Source organism: Chanodichthys erythropterus, chromosome 20 (assembly GCF_024489055.1).
Source record: "Chanodichthys erythropterus isolate Z2021 chromosome 20, ASM2448905v1, whole genome shotgun sequence".
NCBI lineage: Eukaryota > Metazoa > Chordata > Actinopteri > Cypriniformes > Xenocyprididae > Chanodichthys > Chanodichthys erythropterus.
Genome location: NC_090240.1, coordinates 33,515,133 through 33,538,436, shown reverse-complemented (window position 1 = coordinate 33,538,436; position 23,304 = coordinate 33,515,133). Strand labels below are relative to the sequence as shown.

Sequence of the window (23,304 nt, the reverse complement as noted above, 5' to 3'; positions counted from 1 at the left end):
AATATTTTCCTCTCTTGTTAAGTAGTATTTTGGGAGATGGCATTTGTGGGCTTTACCTGGTTTGAGAGATAACAAATGTTATACTAAATAATCATTGATCATAATCAAGTTTATTTTTCCTTTTCAGTTTTTGTCGATCGTTTAATCGTTTTCAAATAATTGTTTCATGGTGATGGTTACTCTGTCCTGTGTAGCTTCAGCTTCAAATAAAATATTCCCAGCATACTTAACTGTGTCTATTTGTGATAAATCTATTTAAACGAGGCTTTATTCCTCTTGTCATTTAAAATTAATAATACATTCTTGACTTGTATCAGAAACTTTTATATTCACAGAAATCCAGACTGCAAAAGTTTCTTAAATCTCAAAAACATTGATATAGAGCATTGGTATTAAAAGATAATATAAAACACATTTCAAGTCAAATAATCAAAAGAAAACAGATCAGAACTGATACTAAGTTTAGTGTTAAAATATACATATATATATATATATAAAATGGTCTGACATTTGAATCTACCGTCCAGTAAAAGCTGATTAAGTCCATCCAGTTATCCAGGTGAATGAAAGCATTCAGTGCATTGTACTGAATCCCTGAGAAAGAGACTGCGGTCTTGGTCTGATTCTGAATAAGCATCTATTCTGCACAAACTCATCTGAATCCAGTTCAGATCGCGGTTGTGGAACTGTGTTCATCTCCTCATGCAAAAATCTTCATGTTAAGTGAGAAGGGAAAACATCTTGTAGGGTCTGATTTTCAACAAGGCATAGATTCAGGAGTAAGACTTCAGTGAGGTTACAAGGTGTCCTAAAACAGTACACTCTCTTCATAAAGAGTGGGTCAGTCAGGATTGGTCTGAAGGGGTCTGTCTTGTGTCTGATGGTAATATGACTCGCTGTTCATCTATTCGTTTGGCCTGGGAGCGAAGGATGAGGCTGAAGAAGTCGTCGTCTGGGACTGTGGGGCCTCTGGTGGGGGGAGGAGGAGGAGCACACCTCTGATCATCCAGTCTGGATCCCTGTGCAAGTCAAAAACATAATACTCGTAACTCCAAAACTATAGCAAGGAGAGTCAAAAGGTAGGAATAATTTGATAGAAAACTTTTTACATTGTTTATTAGATTTGGACATTCTCATGCTAAGAAACTGATGATAATACACAAAAATATATATCATTTTTTATTATAATTTTACATCTCATTCTTATTTGACATGCAATAACTCAGGAAGTAAATAAGGTGGGGAGAAAATGTGGTGAAGTTCTGCTACATGTGATCCTCATCTGGATTAATATTTGTGGTGATTGAATAAAGTAATCAAAAGTTACAGCATTTGGAACCAAGGTAGCTTTTTTGTTTAGCCCTTGACGCCACCTTATGGACATTTGTAAAATCGTTCCTCCATGAGGAATCTCTCGTGATCGACGCATGTTGATTTTGGACTCATTTTAATCGGGAGTATCCACTGTAAGTAATCACAATAGGAGCATGTTTCATGAAGTTACGAGCCAAAATGTGACAAAAATGCTGCATCCATATATTATTTACATATGGGTCTCAAGAATTTCATAAATTATGAAAACATTTCTTTCTTATTTATCAGCAAATAACTTGGCTATATTTATTGTAAAGTTCAGACTCTAATCTCTCAAATGACACCTATTTTGTGTTGATAAAAGAAGTAGTTTTAAAAAAAACACGATTATTAATTTTTCCGTAGCTAGGTGGCGCCAGCGAGCAGTACACGCAGGTTTAGAGGGACGACTCGGCGACCATGGTTGGCTAACAATGCTAACAATGCTTTCTATCAGTATGGCTCACGACTGAGCCATACTGATAGAATGGGAAGAGATGAGCTGCAATAATGGAAAATATTTTTTAACATTCAAGCCTGAAATCTATTCTAGCAGAGCCAAAATTAAAATCAAGACTTGGTAAAAGAGCATAATATGGCCTCTTTAATGTTGCAGCATAATAATAAACAACATTAACCTGGCACTTAATCAGCATGTCAAAGAAGTCTTCATCCTGTTCTTTGCTATCGGCCGTGGCCATGAGTTTGCTGAGAACGTCCTGGCTGTGGCGCTGGTCCAGCCGGAAACCCGGAAGACTGCTCACACTGGCCCGCTGCTCGTCCAGCCGACGGCTCTGTGAGCTGGCCAGCAGATCTAGAAAATGGCCGGGTTGTGCCGAGGCCTCCGCTTCGGGTGCGGAAATAGCTGAAGGTTAAAAACAGTAGAGTAGTCACTTAAATGCTGCTATATTAATACTTTTCTTATAATACACTATCGTTCAAAAGTTTGGGGTCAGTAAGTTTCTTTTATTCAGCAAGGACACACTAAATTGATCAAAAGTGACAGTAAAAGCATTTATAATGTTACAATAAATTTCTATTTCAAATAAAGCTGTTCTTTTCAACTTTATATTCATCAATGAAACCTGAACAAAATGATTTCTGGAGGATCATGTGACACTGAAGACTGGAGTAATGATGCTAAAAATTCAGCTTTGATCACAGGAATAAATTACATTTTAAAATATATTCAAATAGAAAACAGTTATTTTAAATTGTAATGATATTTCACAATATTTCTGTTTTTACTGTATTTTTGATCAAATAAATGCAGCCTTGGTCTGCAGAAGAGACTTCATTCAAAAATATATTAAAAAACTTCCCAAACACTTTTGAATGGTAGTGTGACACATACACACATTATATATATATGTGTGTGTATATATATAATTTTTCTACATTCATATAGTACAAGTATAGTTTGCACAGGTAAGTACAGTCAGGGAGGAAGGGGCGACTCACGTTTCCTCAAGGCTACAGGCGGGGTTTCATGGGGAGAGGAAGGGGCGGGAACACGGCTTATGCCGTCCTCTAATGAGCACCTTTGATCATCCATGCGGCTGCCTTGGAAGCGGCTTAGAAGGTCAAAAAAGCCGTCTTCACCCAGAGTGTCTGGAGCATGCTGTGGAAAAGGAAGTTATAATAAAAACAATAAATAATTGATATGTTATTTGTAGAATTTATCATTTAAAGGTGCCGTAGAACATCTTTTTAAAAGATGTAATATAAGTCTAAGGTGTCCCCTGAATGTGTCTGTGAAGTTTCCGCTCAAAATACCCCATAGATTTTTTTTTATTCATTTTTTAACTGCCTATTTTGGGGCATCATTATAAATGAGCCGATTCAGGGCTACTGGCCCTTTAATTCTCCTGCTCCACGCCCACGGAGCTCACGCTTGCCTTGAACAGTACATAAACAAAGTTTACACAGCTAATATAACCCTCAAATGGATCTTTACAAAATGTTTGTCATTCATGCTGCATGCATGCATCAGATAATGTGAGTATTGTATACTGTTATATTGTTTACATTTGATTCTGAATGAATTTGAGGCTGTGCTCCGTGGCTAACGGCTAATGCTACACTGTTGGAGAGATTTATAAAGAATGAAGTTGTGTTTATGAATTATACAGACTGCAAGTGTTTAAAAATGAAAATAGCGACGTCTCTCTTGTCTCCATGAATACAGTAAGAAATGATGGTAACTTTAACCACATTTAACAGTACATCAGCAACATGCTAACGAAACATTTAGAAAGACAATTCACAAATATCACAAAAAATATCATGTAATCATGGATCATGTCAGTTATTATTGCTCCATCTGCCATTTTTCGCTATTGTTCCTGCTTGCTTACCTAGTCTGATGATTCAGCTGTGCACAGATCCAGACGTTACTGGCTGCCCTTGTCTAATGCATTTCATAATGTTGGGAACATGAGCTGGCATATGCAAATATTGGGGGCGTACACCTCGACTGTTACGTAACAGTCGGTGTTATGTTGAGATTCGCCTGTTCTTCAGAGGTCTTTTAAACAAATGAGATTTATATAAGAAGGAGGAAACAATGGAGTTTGAAACTCACTGTATGTCATTTCCATGTACTGAACTCTTGTTATTTGACTATGCCAAGATAAATTCAATTTTTCATTCGAGGGCACCTTTAAAAATGCAACTTTAAAAAAAGTACTCAAAAGTTTGAGTTATCATTTAAAAAGGCAACTTTATCAAAAAATACTCAAAAAAGAAAAGATTGTTAATTTGCATGCACTCTTTAAAATCTAAATGATAAAACTGACAGGTTAATACAGTAGCCCAGCCTCTCTTTGCAGTATGTTTTAACGAATATATTTTTTGAGACTCAACACTGCTAATTAAAGTTGCCATGAAATCATAATGGTCAACATGTATTTTTAATGGAATATTGCAGTATTTATTATAAAAGATTTATCAATGCACACTGATGACATGTTTACTGGCATGAGGGTGGGGCAACCTGTCACTCACATGAGATCCACCAGTAGCAAATCACAACCATCCAATCAATTCCCCATGAACAAAATCAAGCCCCACCCTACATTTGTTCTTGTTCAAGAAGCAGTTTCACATGTATATACGTCACAATAGAGAAGAAAAGACTATTGCATCTTCCATTTCATGCTGACTTTAAAGGATTAGTTCACTTCAGAAATAAAATGTCCAGATAATTTACTTACCCCCATGTCATCCAAGATGTTTATGTGTATCTTTCTTCAGTCAAAAAGAGGTTTTAGAGGAAAACATTCCAGGATTTTTCTCCATATAGTGGACTTCACTGGGGTTCAATGGGTTGAAGATCTAAATGTCAGTTTCAGTGCAGCTTCAAAGAGCTCTACATGATCCCAGACAAGGATTAAGGGTCTTATCTAGCAAAACAATCAGTCAGTTTCTAAAAAAAATTAAATAAAAATGTATATACTTTGTGCAAGACGAGCACTTGTGGTTAAAAAGTATATACATTTTTTATTTTTTTGTAGAAAATAAGTGATTGTTTCACTAGATGAGACTCTTATTCCTCGTCTGGGATCATGTAGAGCTCTTTGAAGCTGCACTGAAACTGACATTTAGATCTTCAACCCAAGGAACCCCTCTAAAACCTCTTTTCGACTGAAGAAAGAAACACATAAACATCTTGGATGACACGGGGGTGAGTAAATTATCAGGAAATTTTAATTCTGAAGTGAACTAATCCTTTAAAGGGGTCTTTAAGTACCTGTGTGTCCGGAAGGGCTGACGTTGGGCTGTTGCTGCGGTTTTCAGCTGGTGGACTGGAGTTTGAGCCATTCAACCTGTGTTTTTTGCTCCTGAAGCGACTGATGAAGAAAAGTTTGGAAGATGTCTTGGCTATGGACGTTTTGGTTGGCGATTTGGCTTGCTGAGGGGTTGTAGTCTCCTCATAGGCCTGCCCCTGCGTAGATGAAGCAGAAAGACTATATAGACACACTTTTGACATGTTAATTATTTGATATGCAAAACATTAACACTATGAAATGTAAGTGACAAAATGTTTATGCAATGTATGCAAGTCCCACTTAAAACAAATTCACATTTAATGTCTCACCACATTTTTGTCAGATGTCAGTTTCATGAGCTCCATGTTCTCCATGCTGTGTCTCCGGCTTCCTCTGGATCTTCCATCTACACAAGCAGGAAGAAACAGGTTCTATGATCAGCTATGCTGTGAGGATCTATTGCTTATGGCTGAGAGTACACATACTCTGACGTCAGCAACACAATTTACTAATATTGTTGCTGCCAAGCATATTAAAGTTGCACAAAGTAATTTTATATGTTTAAAATATTTTAATGGTTGAATGTAAATATTAAATGGTTTTATGTAATAAAAAAAAAAAAAAAAAAAAAAAAGCATTCAAGCAAACTGTTTTCAAGTTTGAATGTCTAACCAAAATGCTTTTACAGGTTTTAGCCAGCAGGTGACACTATCACCAAACCTATGGTACTCTCAGAGCACAGTCACATTGATAAACTAAATTTGAACATGCCCAATATGCAAAAGAAAATATGCAAAGTGCGTTTGCATGTGAAGGGAATGAAATTAAAACATTTTAGTTTTTAGTCAACTGATACGGAAGAGGACTAGGGCCAAGCAATAATAAAAAAAAACCCATCTCAAGATTAAAGTTGTTAAATTTCGAGAAAAAAGTTGAGAATAAACTCAGTAAATTACGAGAAAAAAATCATTACATTTCGAGAAAAAAGTCGAGATAAAATGTTGAGAATGAGCTCGTTAAATTACGAAAAAAAAGTCGAGATAAAATGTTGAGAATAAACTCGTTAAATTATGAGAAAAAAGTCGAGATAAAATGTTGAGAATAAAGTCATTAAATTACGAGAAAAAAGTCGAGATAAAATGTTGAGAATAAACTTGTTAAATTACGAGAAAAAAAGTCTAAATAAAATGACGAGAATAAACTCGTTAAATTACGAGAAAAAAAGTCTAAATAAAATGACGAGAATAAACTCGTTAAATTACGAGAAAAAAGTCTAAATAAAATGTCGAGAATAAACTCGTTAAATTATGAGAAAAAAGTCGAGATAAAATGTTGAGAATAAACTCGTTAAATTTCGAGAAAAAAGTCGAGATAAAATGTTGAGAATAAAATCGTTAATTTATGAGAAAAAAGTCGAGATAAAATGTTGAGAATAAACTCGTTAAATTACGAGAAAAAAGTCTAAATAAAATGTCGAGAATAAACTCGTTAAATTATGAGAAAAAAGTCGAGAAAATGTTGAGAATAAACTCGTTAAATTTCGAGAAAAAAGTCGAAATAAAATGTTGAGAATAAACTCATTAAATTACGAGAAAAAACTCGTTAAATTTCAAGAAAAAAGTCGAGATAAAATGTTGAGAATGAACTCGTTAAATTTCGAGAAAAAAGTCGAGATAAAATGTTGAGAATAAACTCGTTAATTTATGAGAAAAAAGTCGAGATAAAATGTTGAGAATAAACTCGTTAATTTATGAGAAAAAAGTCGAGATAAAATGTTGAGAATAAACTGGTTAAATTACGAGAAAAAAAGTCTAAATAAAATGACGAGAATAAACTCGTTAAATTACGAGAAAAAAGTCTAAATAAAATGTTGAGAATAAACTCGTTAAATTTCGAGAAAAAAGTCGAAATAAAATGTTGAGAATAAAGTCATTAAATTACGAGAACAAATTCATTAAATTATGAGAAAAATTTTGTTAAATTGAGAAAAAAGTCGAAATAAAATGTTGAGAATAAACTCATTAAATTACGAGAAAAAACTCGTTAAATTTCAAGAAAAAAGTCGAGATAAAATGTTGAGAATGAACTCGTTAAATTACGAGAAAAAAGTCGAGATAAAATGTTGAGAATAAACTCGTTAAATTTCAAGAAAAAAGTCGAGATAAAATGTTGAGAATAAAGTCATTAAATTACGAGAACAAATTCATTAAATTATGAGAAAAATGTTGTTAAATTGAGAAAAAAGTCGAGAAAATGTTGAGAATAAACTCATTAAATTACGAGAAAAAAATCGTTATATTTCGAGAAAAAAGTCGAGATAAAATGTTGAGAATGAACTCGTTAAATTACTAGAAAAAAGTCGAGATAAAATGTTGAGAATAAACTCGTTAAATTTCGAGAAAAAAGTCGAGATAAAATGTTGAGAAAAAAGTAATTAAATTACGAGAACAAATTCATTAAATTATGAGAAAAATGTTGTTACATTTCGAGAAAAAAGTCCAGAAAATGTTGAGAATAAAGTCATTAAATTACTAGAACAAATTTGTTAAATTATGAGAAAAATGTTGTTAAATTCTCATAATTTAACGACTTTTTTCTCCTAATTTAATGACTTTATTCTCAACATTTTATCTCAACTTTTCTCGAAATGTAATGAGTTTTTTCTCGCAATTTAACAACTTTAATCTCGAGATGGTTTTATTTTTTATTATTGCTTGGCCCTAATCCTCTTCCATAAACTGATAATATTCAATATTCAATATTCTTAGAGGGCTTAAACAGGTTTTTTTCCCAGAATATATATATTTTTTTAAATTGCTTTGTGGTTTGTACATTTTATTGCTTTACTTTCATGTGCTTATCCAAAAATCCTTTTTTTTTCTCCCATCCTGCATGTATCATAAAAATGTATAAATGTATAAAATAAAAATGACTGTATTTTATAGAATGCTTGTATAGCATTTACCGTTTGTGGTTTTAATGTTTGAGGACAGTTGTGTGTGCTGTTACCAGGCAGACTGCTGTCAGCGGACGGACTCTCGATGAAGGAAGGGCTGTTAGGGTTTGAATTGTTTTGCTTCAGACCCAAAACTAACTGCAGATCAGATACGTTCATTCTGGCCGTCAGCTCCCCACTGCGGTCTCCAATCTGAGGAGAGCACACATAAAGGAAGGAAAAAACATCACTGGAAGTGCTAGTCCAGAAAACACACGCTCAGTTCAATCATGAGGAGAATCTCATGAAGCCTGTCCAAGTCACCCCAAAATCAGAAGAAAGGAAGAAGACATTTTATTTTGCTTTGCACTCACATTATGTTTATGAAAATTAAGAAGGAAAATTTGTCTTTTTCTTTGTTCTAGCTTGTTTTTTAATCTAGCTTATCATGAATAATTTGATAGCACTAAAATAAAATTTAAGAAAAAAAGTAAAACTTATTTTCAGCTAGTTCTCATTTTCATTAGAAGTTGAACTACTAAAATAACTAAATCTAAATAAACTAAAACTAAACACTGAAACTGAAACAACGAAAACTATAAGCATACTTATTTGTTACCCTAAACCCTGGTCATAAGGGTCAATTTTTTGAAACTGAGATTTATACATCATCTGAAATCTGAATAAATACGCTTTCCATTGATGTATGGTTTGTTATATGACGACAATATTTGGCCGAAATACAACTATTTGAAAATCTGGAATCTGAGGGCGCAAAAAAAAAAAAAAAATTGAGAAAATCACAAATGATACATTTACTGTAGGAAATTTACTAAATATCTTCATGGATCATGATCTTTACTTAATATCCTAATGATTTTTAGCATAACAGAAAAATCTATAATTTTGACCCACACAATGTAAAGTTGACTAATGCTACAAATATACCCGTGTGACTTACGACTGGTTTTGTGGTCCAGAAAAATTAAACTTTAATATCTATAATAGTATAGTAAGCTTTATTTTCTTCATGTAAAATAAAACGCATTCTTACAATTTATTATTCTTTCTTTTGATTTTTCTTTTCATTGAGATTCACCCGTGGGCTTTCCTGTGCAGGCAGGAAGTCTGTTAGTGTTATCTCAGTGAGCGCCACACACACACACACACACACACACACACCTCTTTCGAGATCTCCAGATGTTTTTCAGTGAAGCTCATGGCCTGCTCGTGGTTTCCCAGTGCGGTGTACGCGTTCCCTAAACTCCAGCACGCCCTCCCTTCTCCAATCCTACACACAGTGACAGAAGGATTAGACGTCTAAAACAGCAGCGCAGACAGGAAGTGTCAAAGACAGCCTACCTGTCCTTGAGGTCCTGCGCTATGATGAGATGTTTGAGGTGATAGTCTATGGCTCTCTCATAGTCCTGCAGTAGTGTGTAGGTGTTGCCCAGACTGTAGCAGGCCTGAGCTTCCACGGCCCTGTCCTTCAGCTGCCGCGCCAACTGCAGCGTCCGCCTGCGAGACAAACATCCAACAAAATGACCTCGAGATAAGCTCTGAACATGCTTTAGATGACTGTCGCCTTTGGTTTGCTTACTTGGGGTTTAAAAGACACTTCATAATCAATAATATTATTGATTTGACTGTGCTGACACTATCAGATGAGAGCAAAACTTGAACTGAACTGAGCTGAATAAGTATTGTCTTCAAACTGCATTTTGTTTTTCTATGCCGTCCAAGGGAAAAAAAAACCTGACTTCAATATTTCGTCTATAAGAATGGAATTTAAGTTAAGGCCCAAAAATAAAATAAAAAAATAATAAAATAGTGGTTGTTGTTTCTTTTTTCGTATTCCTTGCTTGTATATTGTAAAAAAAAAAAATTAGTAACAAATATTTAAAAAATAATATATATATATATATATATATATATATATATATATATATATATATATATATATATATATATAATATATTTAAAATAATATAAAAAAACAAAAAAATAAAATTAAAAAATAAAATATTTATTGTTGTTCCTTTGTTCGTATTCTTTGCTTGTATACTGTTAAAAACTTAGAAACAAATATTTAAAAAAAATAATAAAATAAAAACAAAATTAAAAAATTATTATTGTTGTTCATTTGTTCGTATTCCTTGCTTATATATTGTTAATAGCTTAGAAAAAAACAAAAATTAAAAATTAATTCATTAAAATTAATTAATTAATTAATTAAAAATTAAAAAAATAAAATAAAATAATTAATGTTTTTGTTCCTTTGTTCGTATTCCTTGCTGGTATATTGTTAAACTTTGAAATAAATAAAATAAAATAAAATAAAATAAAATAAAATAAAATAAAATAAAATAAAATAAAATAAAATAAAATAAAATAAAATAAAATAAAATAATAAAATAAAATAAAATAAAATAATTTTTGTTGTTGCTTTGTTCATATGTATTGCTTCTATATTGTTAATAGCTTAGAAAAAAATATTTATAAAAATAATAATAAAATAATAAAAATAAAATAAACAAATAAATAAATAAATACAATTCCTTTAATAAAGTTCCTTTGTTCGTATTCCTTGCTTGTATATAAATAAATAAATAAATAAATAAATAAATAAATAAATGTTGTTCCTTTGTTCATATTCCTTGCTTGTACATGGTAAAAAAAAAAAATGTAGAAACAAATTTTAAAATAAAATAAACAATAAATAAATAAATAAATAAATAAATAAATAAATAAATAAATAAATAAATAAATAAATAAATAAATAAATAAATAAATGTTGTTCCTTTGTTCATATTCCTTGCTTGTACATGGTTAAAAAAAATGTAGAAACAAATTTTAAAATAAAATAAAATAAAATAAACTACTAGCAAACTGACTTGTAATGTTCAGCTGCAACTTCAAACTGCCCAAGGAATACGTATGCATTTCCCAGGTTGCAATATGCTCTCCGCTCTGCGGCTCTGTCTCCAAACTCCTTCGCAATAAGAAGACGCTGTAAAAAGAAGAAAGCATTATTAATATTTACATCATGAAACATATTTTCTGCACTACAGATCTACAGACTACAATATATTTATTACTGTATATATAGTAATATTTATTTTAATTATCATTACAACTAGTGTTATATAAATATTATTAATTATTAGGGGTGTGACGAGACAGTTATCTCACGAGACGAGACGAGACTCGAGATTGAGTTCACGAGACGAGACGAGACAAGATTTTTACACACTATTTTTAAGAAATCCTCAATTGTGAAATACATGACTAGGAAAAAATATTCTGCAGGTGTATTTGAAATGTTTTAACTAATCATCTTGTAATGAATGTCATTTCAGTTCTACTTTCTGAGTATGAATTATCATATGCAGTAAAAGACAACAATACTCAAGCACTGTAAAAGGTTTTATCACTAACTCAACTGACTGACTTCTCTTCTGTATGATTTCAGTCTCTTCAGACCTTACTGTACATGATTTATGAGCTTCTACAACTTTTGACCTCCTAACTGAACTCCTTTCCACAAACTGATCATAGAAATAAAAACAGTATAAATAAAAATGGTAACACTTTACAATAAGGTCTCGTTTATTAACATTAATGTATTAACCAACATCAACTAACAATGAGCAATATATTTGTTACAGTATTTATTAATCTTTATGTTAGTTAATAAAAATAGTAATTCATTGTTAGTTCATGATAGTTCACAGTGCATTAATAATGTTAACAAATGAAACCTTATTGTTTGTGTTTGTGCTTAAGATTAAGAGAAAACTGTTATTCATTTTCATGGTAACACATTTCTATAAGTGCAACTATAATCGCACTGTCTCAATATTCAAAGTGCAAATAAGACAAATTTTGTATTTGATACAGAGTTAAGAGATGGTTACAACTACACTGCCCAGCCTAAAATAGCTTTCATATTGAGAGATATCTGTATTCATCAGGGAGCCGCTTTCAAAATGCGGGTATTGAAATCGCGTTTGAATGCGCGCTCGCGTTTACTTTCACTTTCACGATCGTGCGTAACTCTGTAAATATGGAGCAGCGGCGACCGTTATCCAACTGGATTAAATGTTTTTTATTTAAATACAAAGCAAAATGACATTGGAGGCGTAATGTAAACGTAGCGGTGGCTTATTCTTTCTTAATCATCCTAACACTTTGTCATGGCAACATCACGAGACTACTTTTCGCCTCGACGAGAAATCTCGTCACATTTTAGTCTCGTGAGATCTCGTCACACCCCTATTAATTATCATTACAATACAGTGTTATATAAATATTATTATAATTAATTATTGTTCACACAATAATACAAACGTTCTGTACACTAATCCATCATTTATTATAGTTTGTGCATTTTTTCCCCATAATTTTTTAGTTTGTGCATTTTAATAGAAACCAGTACATTTAGATGTAAAACTAACAGCTTCATTAAGAAGCTCTCGGTATGAATTACCTGCTCGTGGGCAAGAACTGCATCCTGGAAGTTTCCAAGCAAATAGTGCGAGTTGCCAAGGTTACCGTAGGTCCTGCCCTGTGCCGCTCTGTCCCCCAACTCCTTCACAATGGCCAGATTCGCTCTTCAAACAGAGACGTACAGTATAAGATACAGCAGGGGAGATAAAATAATAAAAGTTTAGCATGCTTTTGGAAAACATTACTGCTCGTGAGACCAAACAAATCTCTTTCAGAAATGAAATATTTTGTTTTTTGGCACGTGTGTCGTCTGCACACTAGTTTTGGGCATTCAAAGGAATGAAAACAACGAATGCTGGCTCGCTCACTCATAGTACTCAGTTGCTTTCTTTAGAGCGATGCGTGCCTCCTCGGGAAAGTCTCCAGGGTCCATACCGCTCCAACATATGTTCTTCCCTTTGGCGTGGTACACATTCCCATAATTATACAGCGCTCGAGCCTGCCCCACCTAACAAAACCACACACAGACACACATCCAGACAACACACACACAACCAGCACTGATTACACACCTAAAACAGATCGACAGCTTGCATTTAAACTATGTTTATGGTCTGCTAAAATAGATCAAGCCGTGTCTTTAGAGAACAGGACAAATGTGACTTCCAAAAACATCCGAGGCAAACTTGGCCATTCAAAAGGTATAAAAATAATCTGTCATCATTTACTCAACCTTAGACATGGGAGATATAAGCAAAACATTATATCACATTCATCTGAAAAAATGTGCTTGAGAATTTATAAAAAAGACACTTTGAAAAGTGTTTAAAAAACTGAAAAATGCCATGACAATTCTGCGACAATTTCCAAAAATTTATTTAAAATGTAATTTACTTATTGACATTAAAAAATAAAATGGTTAAAAAGACAATTAATTTATTATATTTGAGATATATATCTATTTTTTTAACAGTTTGTTGGTTATTCTATTTTAGCAATAAAAAATAAATTATATTTAATTTATGTATGTTTTATATGGTTATTTATTATTTGAATCACTAAATAAATATTAGTAAATTAAAAAGACCAATTTAACATTTTATTGGAGCAGAAGATATAGGCATAATATTATTGTATATTGTTAATAACATACTATATAAATGATAAATAAAATAAAATAATAAAAAATATTTTTGTCGTTGCTTTGTTCGTATCCCTTGTATTTTGTTAAAACAAATAAATAAATAAAATAAAAATAAACAAATTGAAAATAAAGTAATTGTCACAATATTATTGAAAGTTTAAATAACAATATATAATCAAATTTTGATGGAAATGTTAATAAATAAATAAATAAAAAGTCCTTATGACACTTTCAAAATTAATCTGATTACTATTTATTGATTTAATTGAACAGTCAGTTTTATTTTTATTTTAACAATAAGTAAATACATATTTATTTGAACAGTAAGTTTTATGTTTATTTTAGCAATTAAATTAATACAATTTTATTTATTTATATTTGAATAGTCAGTTTTATATTATCAGTAAATAAATAATCTTTTATGTATTTATTTACTTGCTAACATCAATAAATATCAGTCAATAAATGCATTTAAACAGCTTTTTATTTTATCTGCTTGCCATATTTTACAATTAGGCTTGTTTTTTATTTGTTTGTTTTTTGCTTTTTTGCTGAAGATTTTCTTTGGTTCTGCAAACATATTGCGACCAGGAGCTTACATTTTCAAAAAAGGACAAGAAGTGCCATAAAAACAGTCAATACTATTCAATATGTGATGTTCCCAGTCTGATAACGCCATATGATAGCTTCCACCGTGGCTGTCACATCTTACTCTCACATACACATCGCACATATGTACATTGTGCCTTGACATGTCAGGTTTGACATCAGCACAGAACGGCATTGATTTGTGTAGATGTTTTAAGATATCTTATTTTGTGTGTTTCGAACAGAAGATAGACACCTTAAACAGGTTTTGAAGACAGAAAGAGAGTAAATGATGACAGAAACTTAATTTTGGCTTAAGCTATTGCATTAAAATGCCTTTAGTTCCGTTTAACACCTCACCTTATCATGGAGCATCCTGGAAATATCCAAGTGTCTTTGGCAACAAACTGCTGCTTCATCATAGCGTCCCAAAACTTTCAACGTGTTTCCAAGGTTTCCACTTGCTTTAGCTTCTCCTAGCTGATCTCTGATAGTTCTAAAAGAGTCGTAACATTAAAACTTATTATTTTAGATAAGAATATAATCCTACCAGCTTTAAAACAGTGACATAACATTTCAGATCCAGACCTGGTGAGCGTCAGGTCATGCCGATGGTATTCCAGCGCCTTGTTGTAGTCGTGCAGGTGGAAGTAGGCGTTTCCCAGCTGACTGTAGATGGCACTCAAAATCTGCAGGTCTTCTGTGCCCACCTGGATAGCCGACTCGAAAAAGGAAACACCCGCACGGTAATCTCCCACTTTACACAGACGCTCACCTTCCAGAGCCAGTTCCAGACACGAGGCCTCCATCCTGCAGGGGGCAGCAGAGAGGTGAGCAAAGAGCATGATTAGGAAAAATGGGTTCATGAGGTATAATCAAAGACTATAGAATAACACAAGACGTGTCACTCGTATTGTTTTGAATGGGAGAAAGTGTAACGCCCAATAAGTCCCGCCTTCTAAGCCGACTAGTAAAGTCATCGCGTCACTGCAGCGGCCGTTAGAAGCTCCGGTTTCTATAGAAACAGTCAGACGCGCGCCTCAGAAATGAGGCACAAGAGACGCGCATTTAGGTCTGCGCATGCGCATTAACTTGGTCCAGCCTAAAAAGATACAGTTTTTTTGTCATGATTCGAGCGTTAGGGAAAAAAAATATGAGATAGTTGTTGTCAGATTTCATTGGTGATTTCAAATATGAAATTTAATCGAAAGCTTGGCAAACAGCTTTGGAGCTGCATGATGCCCAGGATGCCCGAGGGGTATTTCAAAGATGGCCGCCGAGTGAAATGACTAGTCTTAAAGGGACTTTGGTATTATTCAGACGTAGGATGCAGTCGAAATAGCAAACTTCCCTACTATACAGTATGTGAAAAACAATATGTGACAAGAGAAGCATTGTCCGAATGCACAGTACCCATAAAAGTGTAGGCGAAAAGTACTTCGGGCGAGATTCTGAAGTGTGAATACTATGGACACTTTACTATCCCATGAGGCCACGGGAGAGGACTTGTGAATGGCAGTGAAGCGACACAACTGTCATTGGTAGGTCACATGATAATGACAACATCAGTGTTGGAGGGTAACGCATTACAAGTAACCTGAGTTTGCTTTTTTATTTAAGTAACTCGCAAAGTAACGCATTACTTTTTCAAATTTACAACAAAAGTTATTTTCAAATAAGTAACGCAAGTTACTTTTTCACATTTATTGACCGACAGCTCTCCTGCCCTCATGTTGAGAGAAATAAAGTGCAGAGATGTTGTGTGCGCTGTGTGAACATGATGGTTATTGTAGTTCTAGACTAAATGTGAACATGCATTTACTCATCGCACTTGCACAAATACATTCAGTATTCTTCAAAATGAATAAAAACAGTGAAATGCAATCTCAAAATCTCAGAATATAAGATTTAGAAATAAGAATGTTGAACCTATTCTTTAATCCAGAATGGCAGCAAATCTGAAAGATTTGTTTGAGCTGCACCCTCTACTGTACAAGAGTAAATATGCATTTCCTTCAGCCTGAGGCTTATTTATCTCACTTTTGGTGTGAAAGGGCATAAACATTGTTGTTATTAAAAAACTAACAAGCAAACCCAGCTCAGGTGAGAAACATAACACAAAATTAATGTAATGCATTACTTTTCAGTAACTAATAACTAGTAACTAAGTAACGCAGTTAGTTACTTTTTTAGAGAGTAACGCAATATTGTAATGCATTACTTTTAAAAGAAACTTTCCCCTGCTCAAAACATGGCAGATGTAGTACATCCGGATTACATTCATACTATATAGAACTAGGGCTGCACAACGATTAATCGCGATTAATCGAGATTAATCGTTTGCAAAATAAAAGTCTGTGTTTACATAATATATGTGTGTGTTCTGTGTATAATAATATAATAATTATGTATATATAAGTACATGCACATACATGTATAAATGTAAGAAATATATACATGTATAAATAAATATACATATTTATATATAATTTATATTACATATAAATATTTTATAAATATTTTTTTCTTAAATAGATACATGTATGTGCATGTACTTATATATACATAATTATTATACACAGAACACGCACATATATTATGTAACACAGACTTTTATTTTGCAACCGATTTATCACGATTAATCGTTGTGCAGCCCTATATAGAACAGACTTTTTTTGGGCTCACAAAGTACGTACTTACACAAAATAAGTATCTACTCATGAGAGTATGCAATTTCAGACAGAGCCGTAGAGAGCTTCATTTATGAGATCAAAGACAAAAAAAAAAGTCAAAAAAATGAAAAAGAAAAATATATATATAAATGAATATATAAATAAAATAAATGTTAGTGCTGTAAAAATCGATTAACTGCATTAAGCAATTAATTGCATCAAACACAAAAGTTATATATGAGAATAATTATAAATTAATCGATTTGACAGTACTAATACACATTTATTAATTAATTAAATAAATAAATACATAGCTACATATTTTATTTGTTTATTTTTAACTAAATATCTATTTACTAGGATGAGCATAAAGATACAAGCTAAGTAAGAGAAGTTCTGAGAGAACTTAAATGAAATAATCAAATATTTTAATTTGATGAGACTATTGAAAGAAAAGAGCAACTAAAAGGTTTTTAAACCTAATGAACAGTCCAGTTGTATTTCCCATTCTTTTATACACACTAAGGGAAAGGTTACATTTATCATCTGTGGTAATCAAAAGCATTCCACAGATATGGCAGAAAAATCTAGAAAGAATTATTACAACACCAACATTATTAGGACTATGTCTACACAAGTTCTTGAAAACACCTTGTCTGCTGACATGCAATAAAAATAGGAATGACTCATGTGTACAGTTCAATGCTGTCATAGAATGACTAAAAATCTTCCAAGAATCAAGGAGAACACTGACTGGAATGCCAGTAAACCTTCTGGAGTATCACCATATAAACAAATATGTTATATTTGCATGCAAGGACTTCTGTTTGTTCTTTCAGAGTGTGTGTTCATGTTATGTAGACATTAGGTGCCAATTTTTGTCTGAAAAAAAGTACACTTTAGCGTCCTCACCAAATGTGAAAACGCTGCGTGAAGAGACAAAATCAGTCAATCACAACATATCTGAGGTTTAAAATGCAGAAATATTTGGAGGGAATGAAAATGAGAAACTATCAAGAAGCGACGTAACATGTCTTGTCATAGGAAACATTGTCAGTCATGAAAGAAAAAAAAATACAGAATGATTCATAGCTATTACATAAGAAAAATGTTCAACTTCCTTTCCACGTCATCAAAAACAACTGAAATACATACAATACCAATTAATACATCTGGGGTCTGTAAGACTTTTTAATGCTTTTGAAAGATATTCTTTGAAACAATAAAAATCAAAATTTAAATTGAATTCATTTTAAGTCAATGTTCAAAAGTTTGGGGTTACAAAGATTTTTTAATGTTTTTGAAAGAGGTCTCTTATACACTCACTAAGGCTGCATTTATTAGATCAAAAATACAGTAAAAACAGTAATCTTGTGAAATATTATTACAATTTTTGTATTTGAATGTATTTTAAAATGTAATTTATTCCTGTGATGGCAAAGCTGAATATTCAGCATCATTATTCCAGACTTCAGTGTCACATGATCCTTCAGAAATCATTCTAATCTGCTGATTTGCTGCTCAAGAAACAATTATCAATGTTGAAAATGGTCGTGCAAATTCATATTTTTTTGTGGGAACCAGAAAGAATACGTTTCTTCAGTAATAGAACAGTGATTATTTGAAATACAATTTTTGTGTGACATTATAAAATATCTTCACTTTCACTTTTGATTCATTTGATGTGTACTTGCTGAAAAAAGGAACCTAGTACCCACCAAGAACACCATAGTGTCATTCCATGTGAAATCAACCAAATATTGCAAACTGACTGTAGCAGTCTTCGTTTCATTAAATGCCAATGGTGACAGTTCAAAAAATGGCAAAAAGCACTTCTTGTGTTTTTGCCTCAAGTTTGCATGCCTGTAACTCAAGTAGTATTACAAATTTCTGAATCTGTCCTTTTATATTCATGTTATATTTTGCTTTTTAACAAACGTTTCTTTTGGTATCTTAATTTTAAAGGACCTACACGGTTCATTCACAGAGATATATATAACTTAATGCGGCTCCATGAGTAAATTGGTGGTCAATTGTACATTTTCAGTGGTCAAAAACCAAATGTGGGTCACTTTGCATACAGCCGATTTTATATTATATATATATATATATATATAATTTTTTTTTTTTTATAATGTTGAAACTAGAAATGTATTGAACATACCTGTCTGTGTGCCATAAATATTGTTTTTCCAAAGTTTGCTTGCCTTTGCTTTGACATAGCTGATACTTATTGCATTTAAAGAGGAATGTCTGAAGAATAAATAATGTTGAAACTAGAAATGTATCTTGCTTCCCTCTATCAAAACCATTGCGTAGAACATCCCTCTCTGAGTACCAAAAATCCACTGTGAATGGTTAAGTTGAGGCACATTAACTTGCTCTCAAAAGTGTATTTATAAGAATTTATATTTTAATCTGTTTTAGGGATATTTGGAAGAAGGGATTTTGTTCATTTTAACAGCTTCTGAGATTACCAAGAATTCAATTACGCATTATCATAACTACATGTTACCACATTAACATCTCAATGTCTCTGGGATTGAACCTTATAGGGCCTTTAAAAAGAAAGATTCCATAAGAAAAATTTCATAGGATCAAAACTATAAAATATTAAGATATCTTTAACCCTTCATGAATTATACATTCATTTATTTATTTATTTAGGCACTTAGAGAGGCATGTTGTATGCAGTTATTTTGATAAAGGGAAACATTACTAATACTGAAATTTAGATACATTTCTAGTTTCAGTATTATTTGTTCTTCAGACATTCCTCTTTAAACACAATAACTACCAGCTGTTTGAAAAGTTTGGTTATTGACCATTGAAAATGGATAAAATTCAACAATTTTGAACATGGAGTCGCACTGGGATCCCAGTATCTATGGGACTGAAATATATAGGGCCTTAAAAATGAAGATTCCAAAAGAAAAGTTTATTAACAATTAGAATCTAGAAGGATATTAAGATATCTTTAAGAGTTTTAGTATTACAGGCACATCAGCTGTAGGGGAAGTGACACACATTTGGTTTTTGACCACTGAAATTGACCACTGTACAGTTTACCAATTTACTCATGGAGCCGCATTAAGATCTCCATATCTCTGGGATTGAACAATCGAGGGCCTTTAAAATGAAGATACTAAAAGAATAGTTTGATAAGAACCAGATATTAAAAGGATATTAAGATATCTTTAATACTTCTTGAGTTACAGGCATGCAAACTTGACGCAAAAAACACAAGAAGTGCTTTTTGCCATTTTTGAACTGTCAACGTTGGCATATAATGCAACAAAAATTGGTAAAATGTCAAAAGATTTTGCTAATAGTCCTATCAATCACTGTGTAAAAATAAAATAATGATGCTGCCATCTTTCTAAAGTTTTATAAATTTTTACCCCCTCTACAAAACAGTAAATATACATTCATGACAATTAATATTTTGTCTTTCTTCTTCATTTATGTATTTCTTTCACCAGGAAAAAAATTATAATTTTTTTAGCTAGGGACCTCTGGTTGAGTTGGCATGGAATGACCTCACAGCAACTTCCTTAATCATCCACCCAACACAGCAATGCCCTAGCAACCACATATGACAACTGTGTGCAGAAAAGCTCACCTTTTATCCTCTTTCTTTTTAGAAAACTCAGTGCACCGTCTAAACATCTCAATCTTTTTGATGACTTTGTCTCCTCCAGTGTGATAGACACGTTTAATTCTCCACAGGGTGCAGCACGAGACCCACGGCTTCAACCTTCTCAGACACATCACGAAACTGATTTACCTCTTCCAAAAGACACCAAATTCCAGGATAACCACCTCTGTGAGACCTTTCCCAACCCTCTACCCCAGTGAGAAACTTTAGCATCTGAAATGTTTTGTTGTTGACATGCCGTGACGGGTTACGCTGGCTCTAGCACACATAAACGCAGGGTCAGTGGTAAGCCTGCAGATAACAGATGCAACAGAGCAACATGCCCATGTCATCTACGGACACCCGATGGCAAGCGTCAATTCCAATTATGAGTGAGACGACACATGGAGATTATCACGCATAAAGGGGGAAACCGAGTAACTCTAATGTGCTTTGAACAGCTCCTAAACCTGTTATTCCAGTTGGGTGGGTCGACCTCAGTAAAAAAAATGCTATGCATCTATTGAATTCTTTTTTTTTTTTCACTTACATAAAAAAGTTATTTACTGACATTTACAGTTCCATGAGCAACCTTTAAAATCCATGGAACCTTTCCATTTACTTTCCATTTCACAAAAGGTTTTTATAGTGTAAAGTTTCCTTAGATTTTTAATATATTGTTCACACCAAAAAAATGGGTTCTTTTAAGAACCGTTCACAGAAATGTTCTTTGGGGAACCAAAAATAGTTATTCTACACTCTTATAAATAAAGCTTCTTTATTGACATTTATGGTTCCATGAAGAACCTTTAAAATCCATGGAACCTTTCCATTTCACAAAAGGTTCTTTACAGTGGAAAAGGGTTCTTTAGACTTGGAAAAAGAACTGTTCACTGTAAGGTTCTTTAAAAAGGTAGTGTTCTTTATTGCATCTATAGTTCCATGAAGAACCTTTAAAATCCATTCCACAAAAGGTTCTTTATATGAAAAAATGGTTCTTTTAAGAACGGTTCAATGAAAGGTTCTTTATGGAACCAAAAATGGTGTTTCTACACTCTTAAAAATAAAGGCACTTTATTGACATTTATGGTTCCATGAAGAACCTTTCAACATCCATGGAATCTTTCAAATCCACAAAATGTTCTTTTGTAGTGGAAAAGGGTTCCTTAGACTTCAAAAATGTTATTCGCACCAAGAAAAAAAAAACTGTTCACTTAAAGGTTCTTTAAAAAGGTTATCCTACACTCTAAAAAATAAGGCATCTTTATCGGCATCTATACTTTCACAAAGAACCTTTAACATCCATTCCACAAAAGGTTCTTAGTGGAAAAAGGTTCTTTAGATTTTTAATATATTCTTCACACACCAAGAAAAAAGGGTTCTTTTAAGAACTGTTCACGGAAAGGTTATTTGGGAAACAAAAAAATGGTTATTATACATTCTTAAAAAATAAGGGTTCTTTATTGGCATCTATAGTTCCATGAAGAACCTTTAACATCAGTTCCAAAAAAGGCTCATTTACAGTGGAAAAAAGGTTCTTTAGATTTGTAAAACGTTATACACCACTAAGAAAAAAATGCTTCTTTTAAGAATGGTTCAATGAAAGGTTATTTATGGAACCAAAAATGGAGTTTCTTAAAAATGAAGGTTTTTTTATTGACATTCTTTGTGGTTCTTAATAGTTCCATGAACCTTTAACAACGATGGAATCTTTCCACTCCACAAAAGGTTCTTTATAGTGGAAAAGGGTTCTTTAGATTTGTAGAATGTTATTCACAGCAAGAAAAAAAAAATGGTTCTTTTAAGAACTGTTCAATGAAAGTTTCTTTATGAAACCAACGCTCTTCTACATTCTTAAATATAAAGGCTCTTTAATGACATTCTTTGTGGTTCTTTGGGAAACAAAAGTCCCTCAAATTCTTCCATAGCATGTCTGCTCTTTTTGAACCTTTATTTTTAAAGCACAGTTACTTAATTTTGCTTGCTAAGTCAAGCATTACTCTTACTATTGCTCATACTCAAGATTAAGGATTAGAACAAACCTCTAACCCTACGAATTAAGCTTTAACTAAGTCCTGCACCATTTGTGCAACAGAGATAAGAGTGATTTCCCAAATAATGTGGCTTGTTGAAGACAGTATAACCTTTCTCAGTGTTCAGAATTTAGAAAATAAAACAAGACCGAGGGACCCAAGAAACAACTCTAGTCACTCTTTTGGCTTGAACCAGTAAGCAAACAACCAAGTCAGCAATTTTTGCACAGGCAAGTGCACAATTTTCTTTAACATATGTAAATATATAGCCACTCAATGTCACTCAAAAGGCTTTACAACCGTGTCAAGGAACAAAGCAACCCAAGAAAACCTCCCTAAATCAATTAATCTTCTGCTGAAGTAGAGCGAGATGTTGTCATGAAGAACGAATCGACTCCAGCCAAAAAAACAGTCAGGTAACCAAGGCCACGCTGGGAAAATCCATTACACCAAGTTAAATCCCGCGCTTTGCCCAGAGTGTCCTCAACGGAAGGCTGGCAGCGTTCACATGCTCTAATTTCTTTATCCTCAGCGAGGTGGGATGCGGGCCGAGCAGCTGACGTGATTTCTCCACTGACCGATGCAAATGACTAATTCGCACCATATATTAACTCCTACTTCTCATGAGTAATGAATTTCACTGATACTCACTGAAACACCAGACATATGTTGTTCATTATTTCCATTCATTTTTAAAACTCTGACGTTAAAGGGACAGTTCAC

At 32.9% G+C, this 23,304-nt stretch overlaps 1 protein-coding gene across 4 annotated transcripts in view; it reads right to left on the bottom strand.

Annotated features, from left to right (window-relative positions):
* Positions 1–126: 126 nt before the first annotated feature.
* The window catches only part of gpsm2l (G protein signaling modulator 2, like), a 30,283-nt gene continuing 7,105 nt past the window's right edge, over positions 127–23,304 (bottom strand). For 3 of the 4 annotated variants that reach the window (XM_067371635.1, XM_067371636.1, XM_067371633.1), the window contains 13 exons: positions 14,828–15,049; positions 14,600–14,735; positions 12,876–13,015; positions 12,548–12,671; positions 10,953–11,068; positions 9,421–9,576; positions 9,241–9,349; positions 8,133–8,271; positions 5,453–5,529; positions 5,105–5,299; positions 2,815–2,974; positions 1,992–2,218; positions 127–1,019 (listed from right to left, as the gene is read on the bottom strand). In XM_067371635.1, the coding sequence (XP_067227736.1) occupies positions 846–1,019; positions 1,992–2,218; positions 2,815–2,974; positions 5,105–5,299; positions 5,453–5,529; positions 8,133–8,271; positions 9,241–9,349; positions 9,421–9,576; positions 10,953–11,068; positions 12,548–12,671; positions 12,876–13,015; positions 14,600–14,735; positions 14,828–15,048 (1,974 nt within the window). In that variant the 5' untranslated portion in view covers position 15,049 and the 3' untranslated portion in view covers positions 127–845. The remainder of the gene's footprint in view (positions 1,020–1,991; positions 2,219–2,814; positions 2,975–5,104; positions 5,300–5,452; positions 5,530–8,132; positions 8,272–9,240; positions 9,350–9,420; positions 9,577–10,952; positions 11,069–12,547; positions 12,672–12,875; positions 13,016–14,599; positions 14,736–14,827; positions 15,050–23,304) is intronic. The other variant, XM_067371634.1, reaches the window with a different exon arrangement.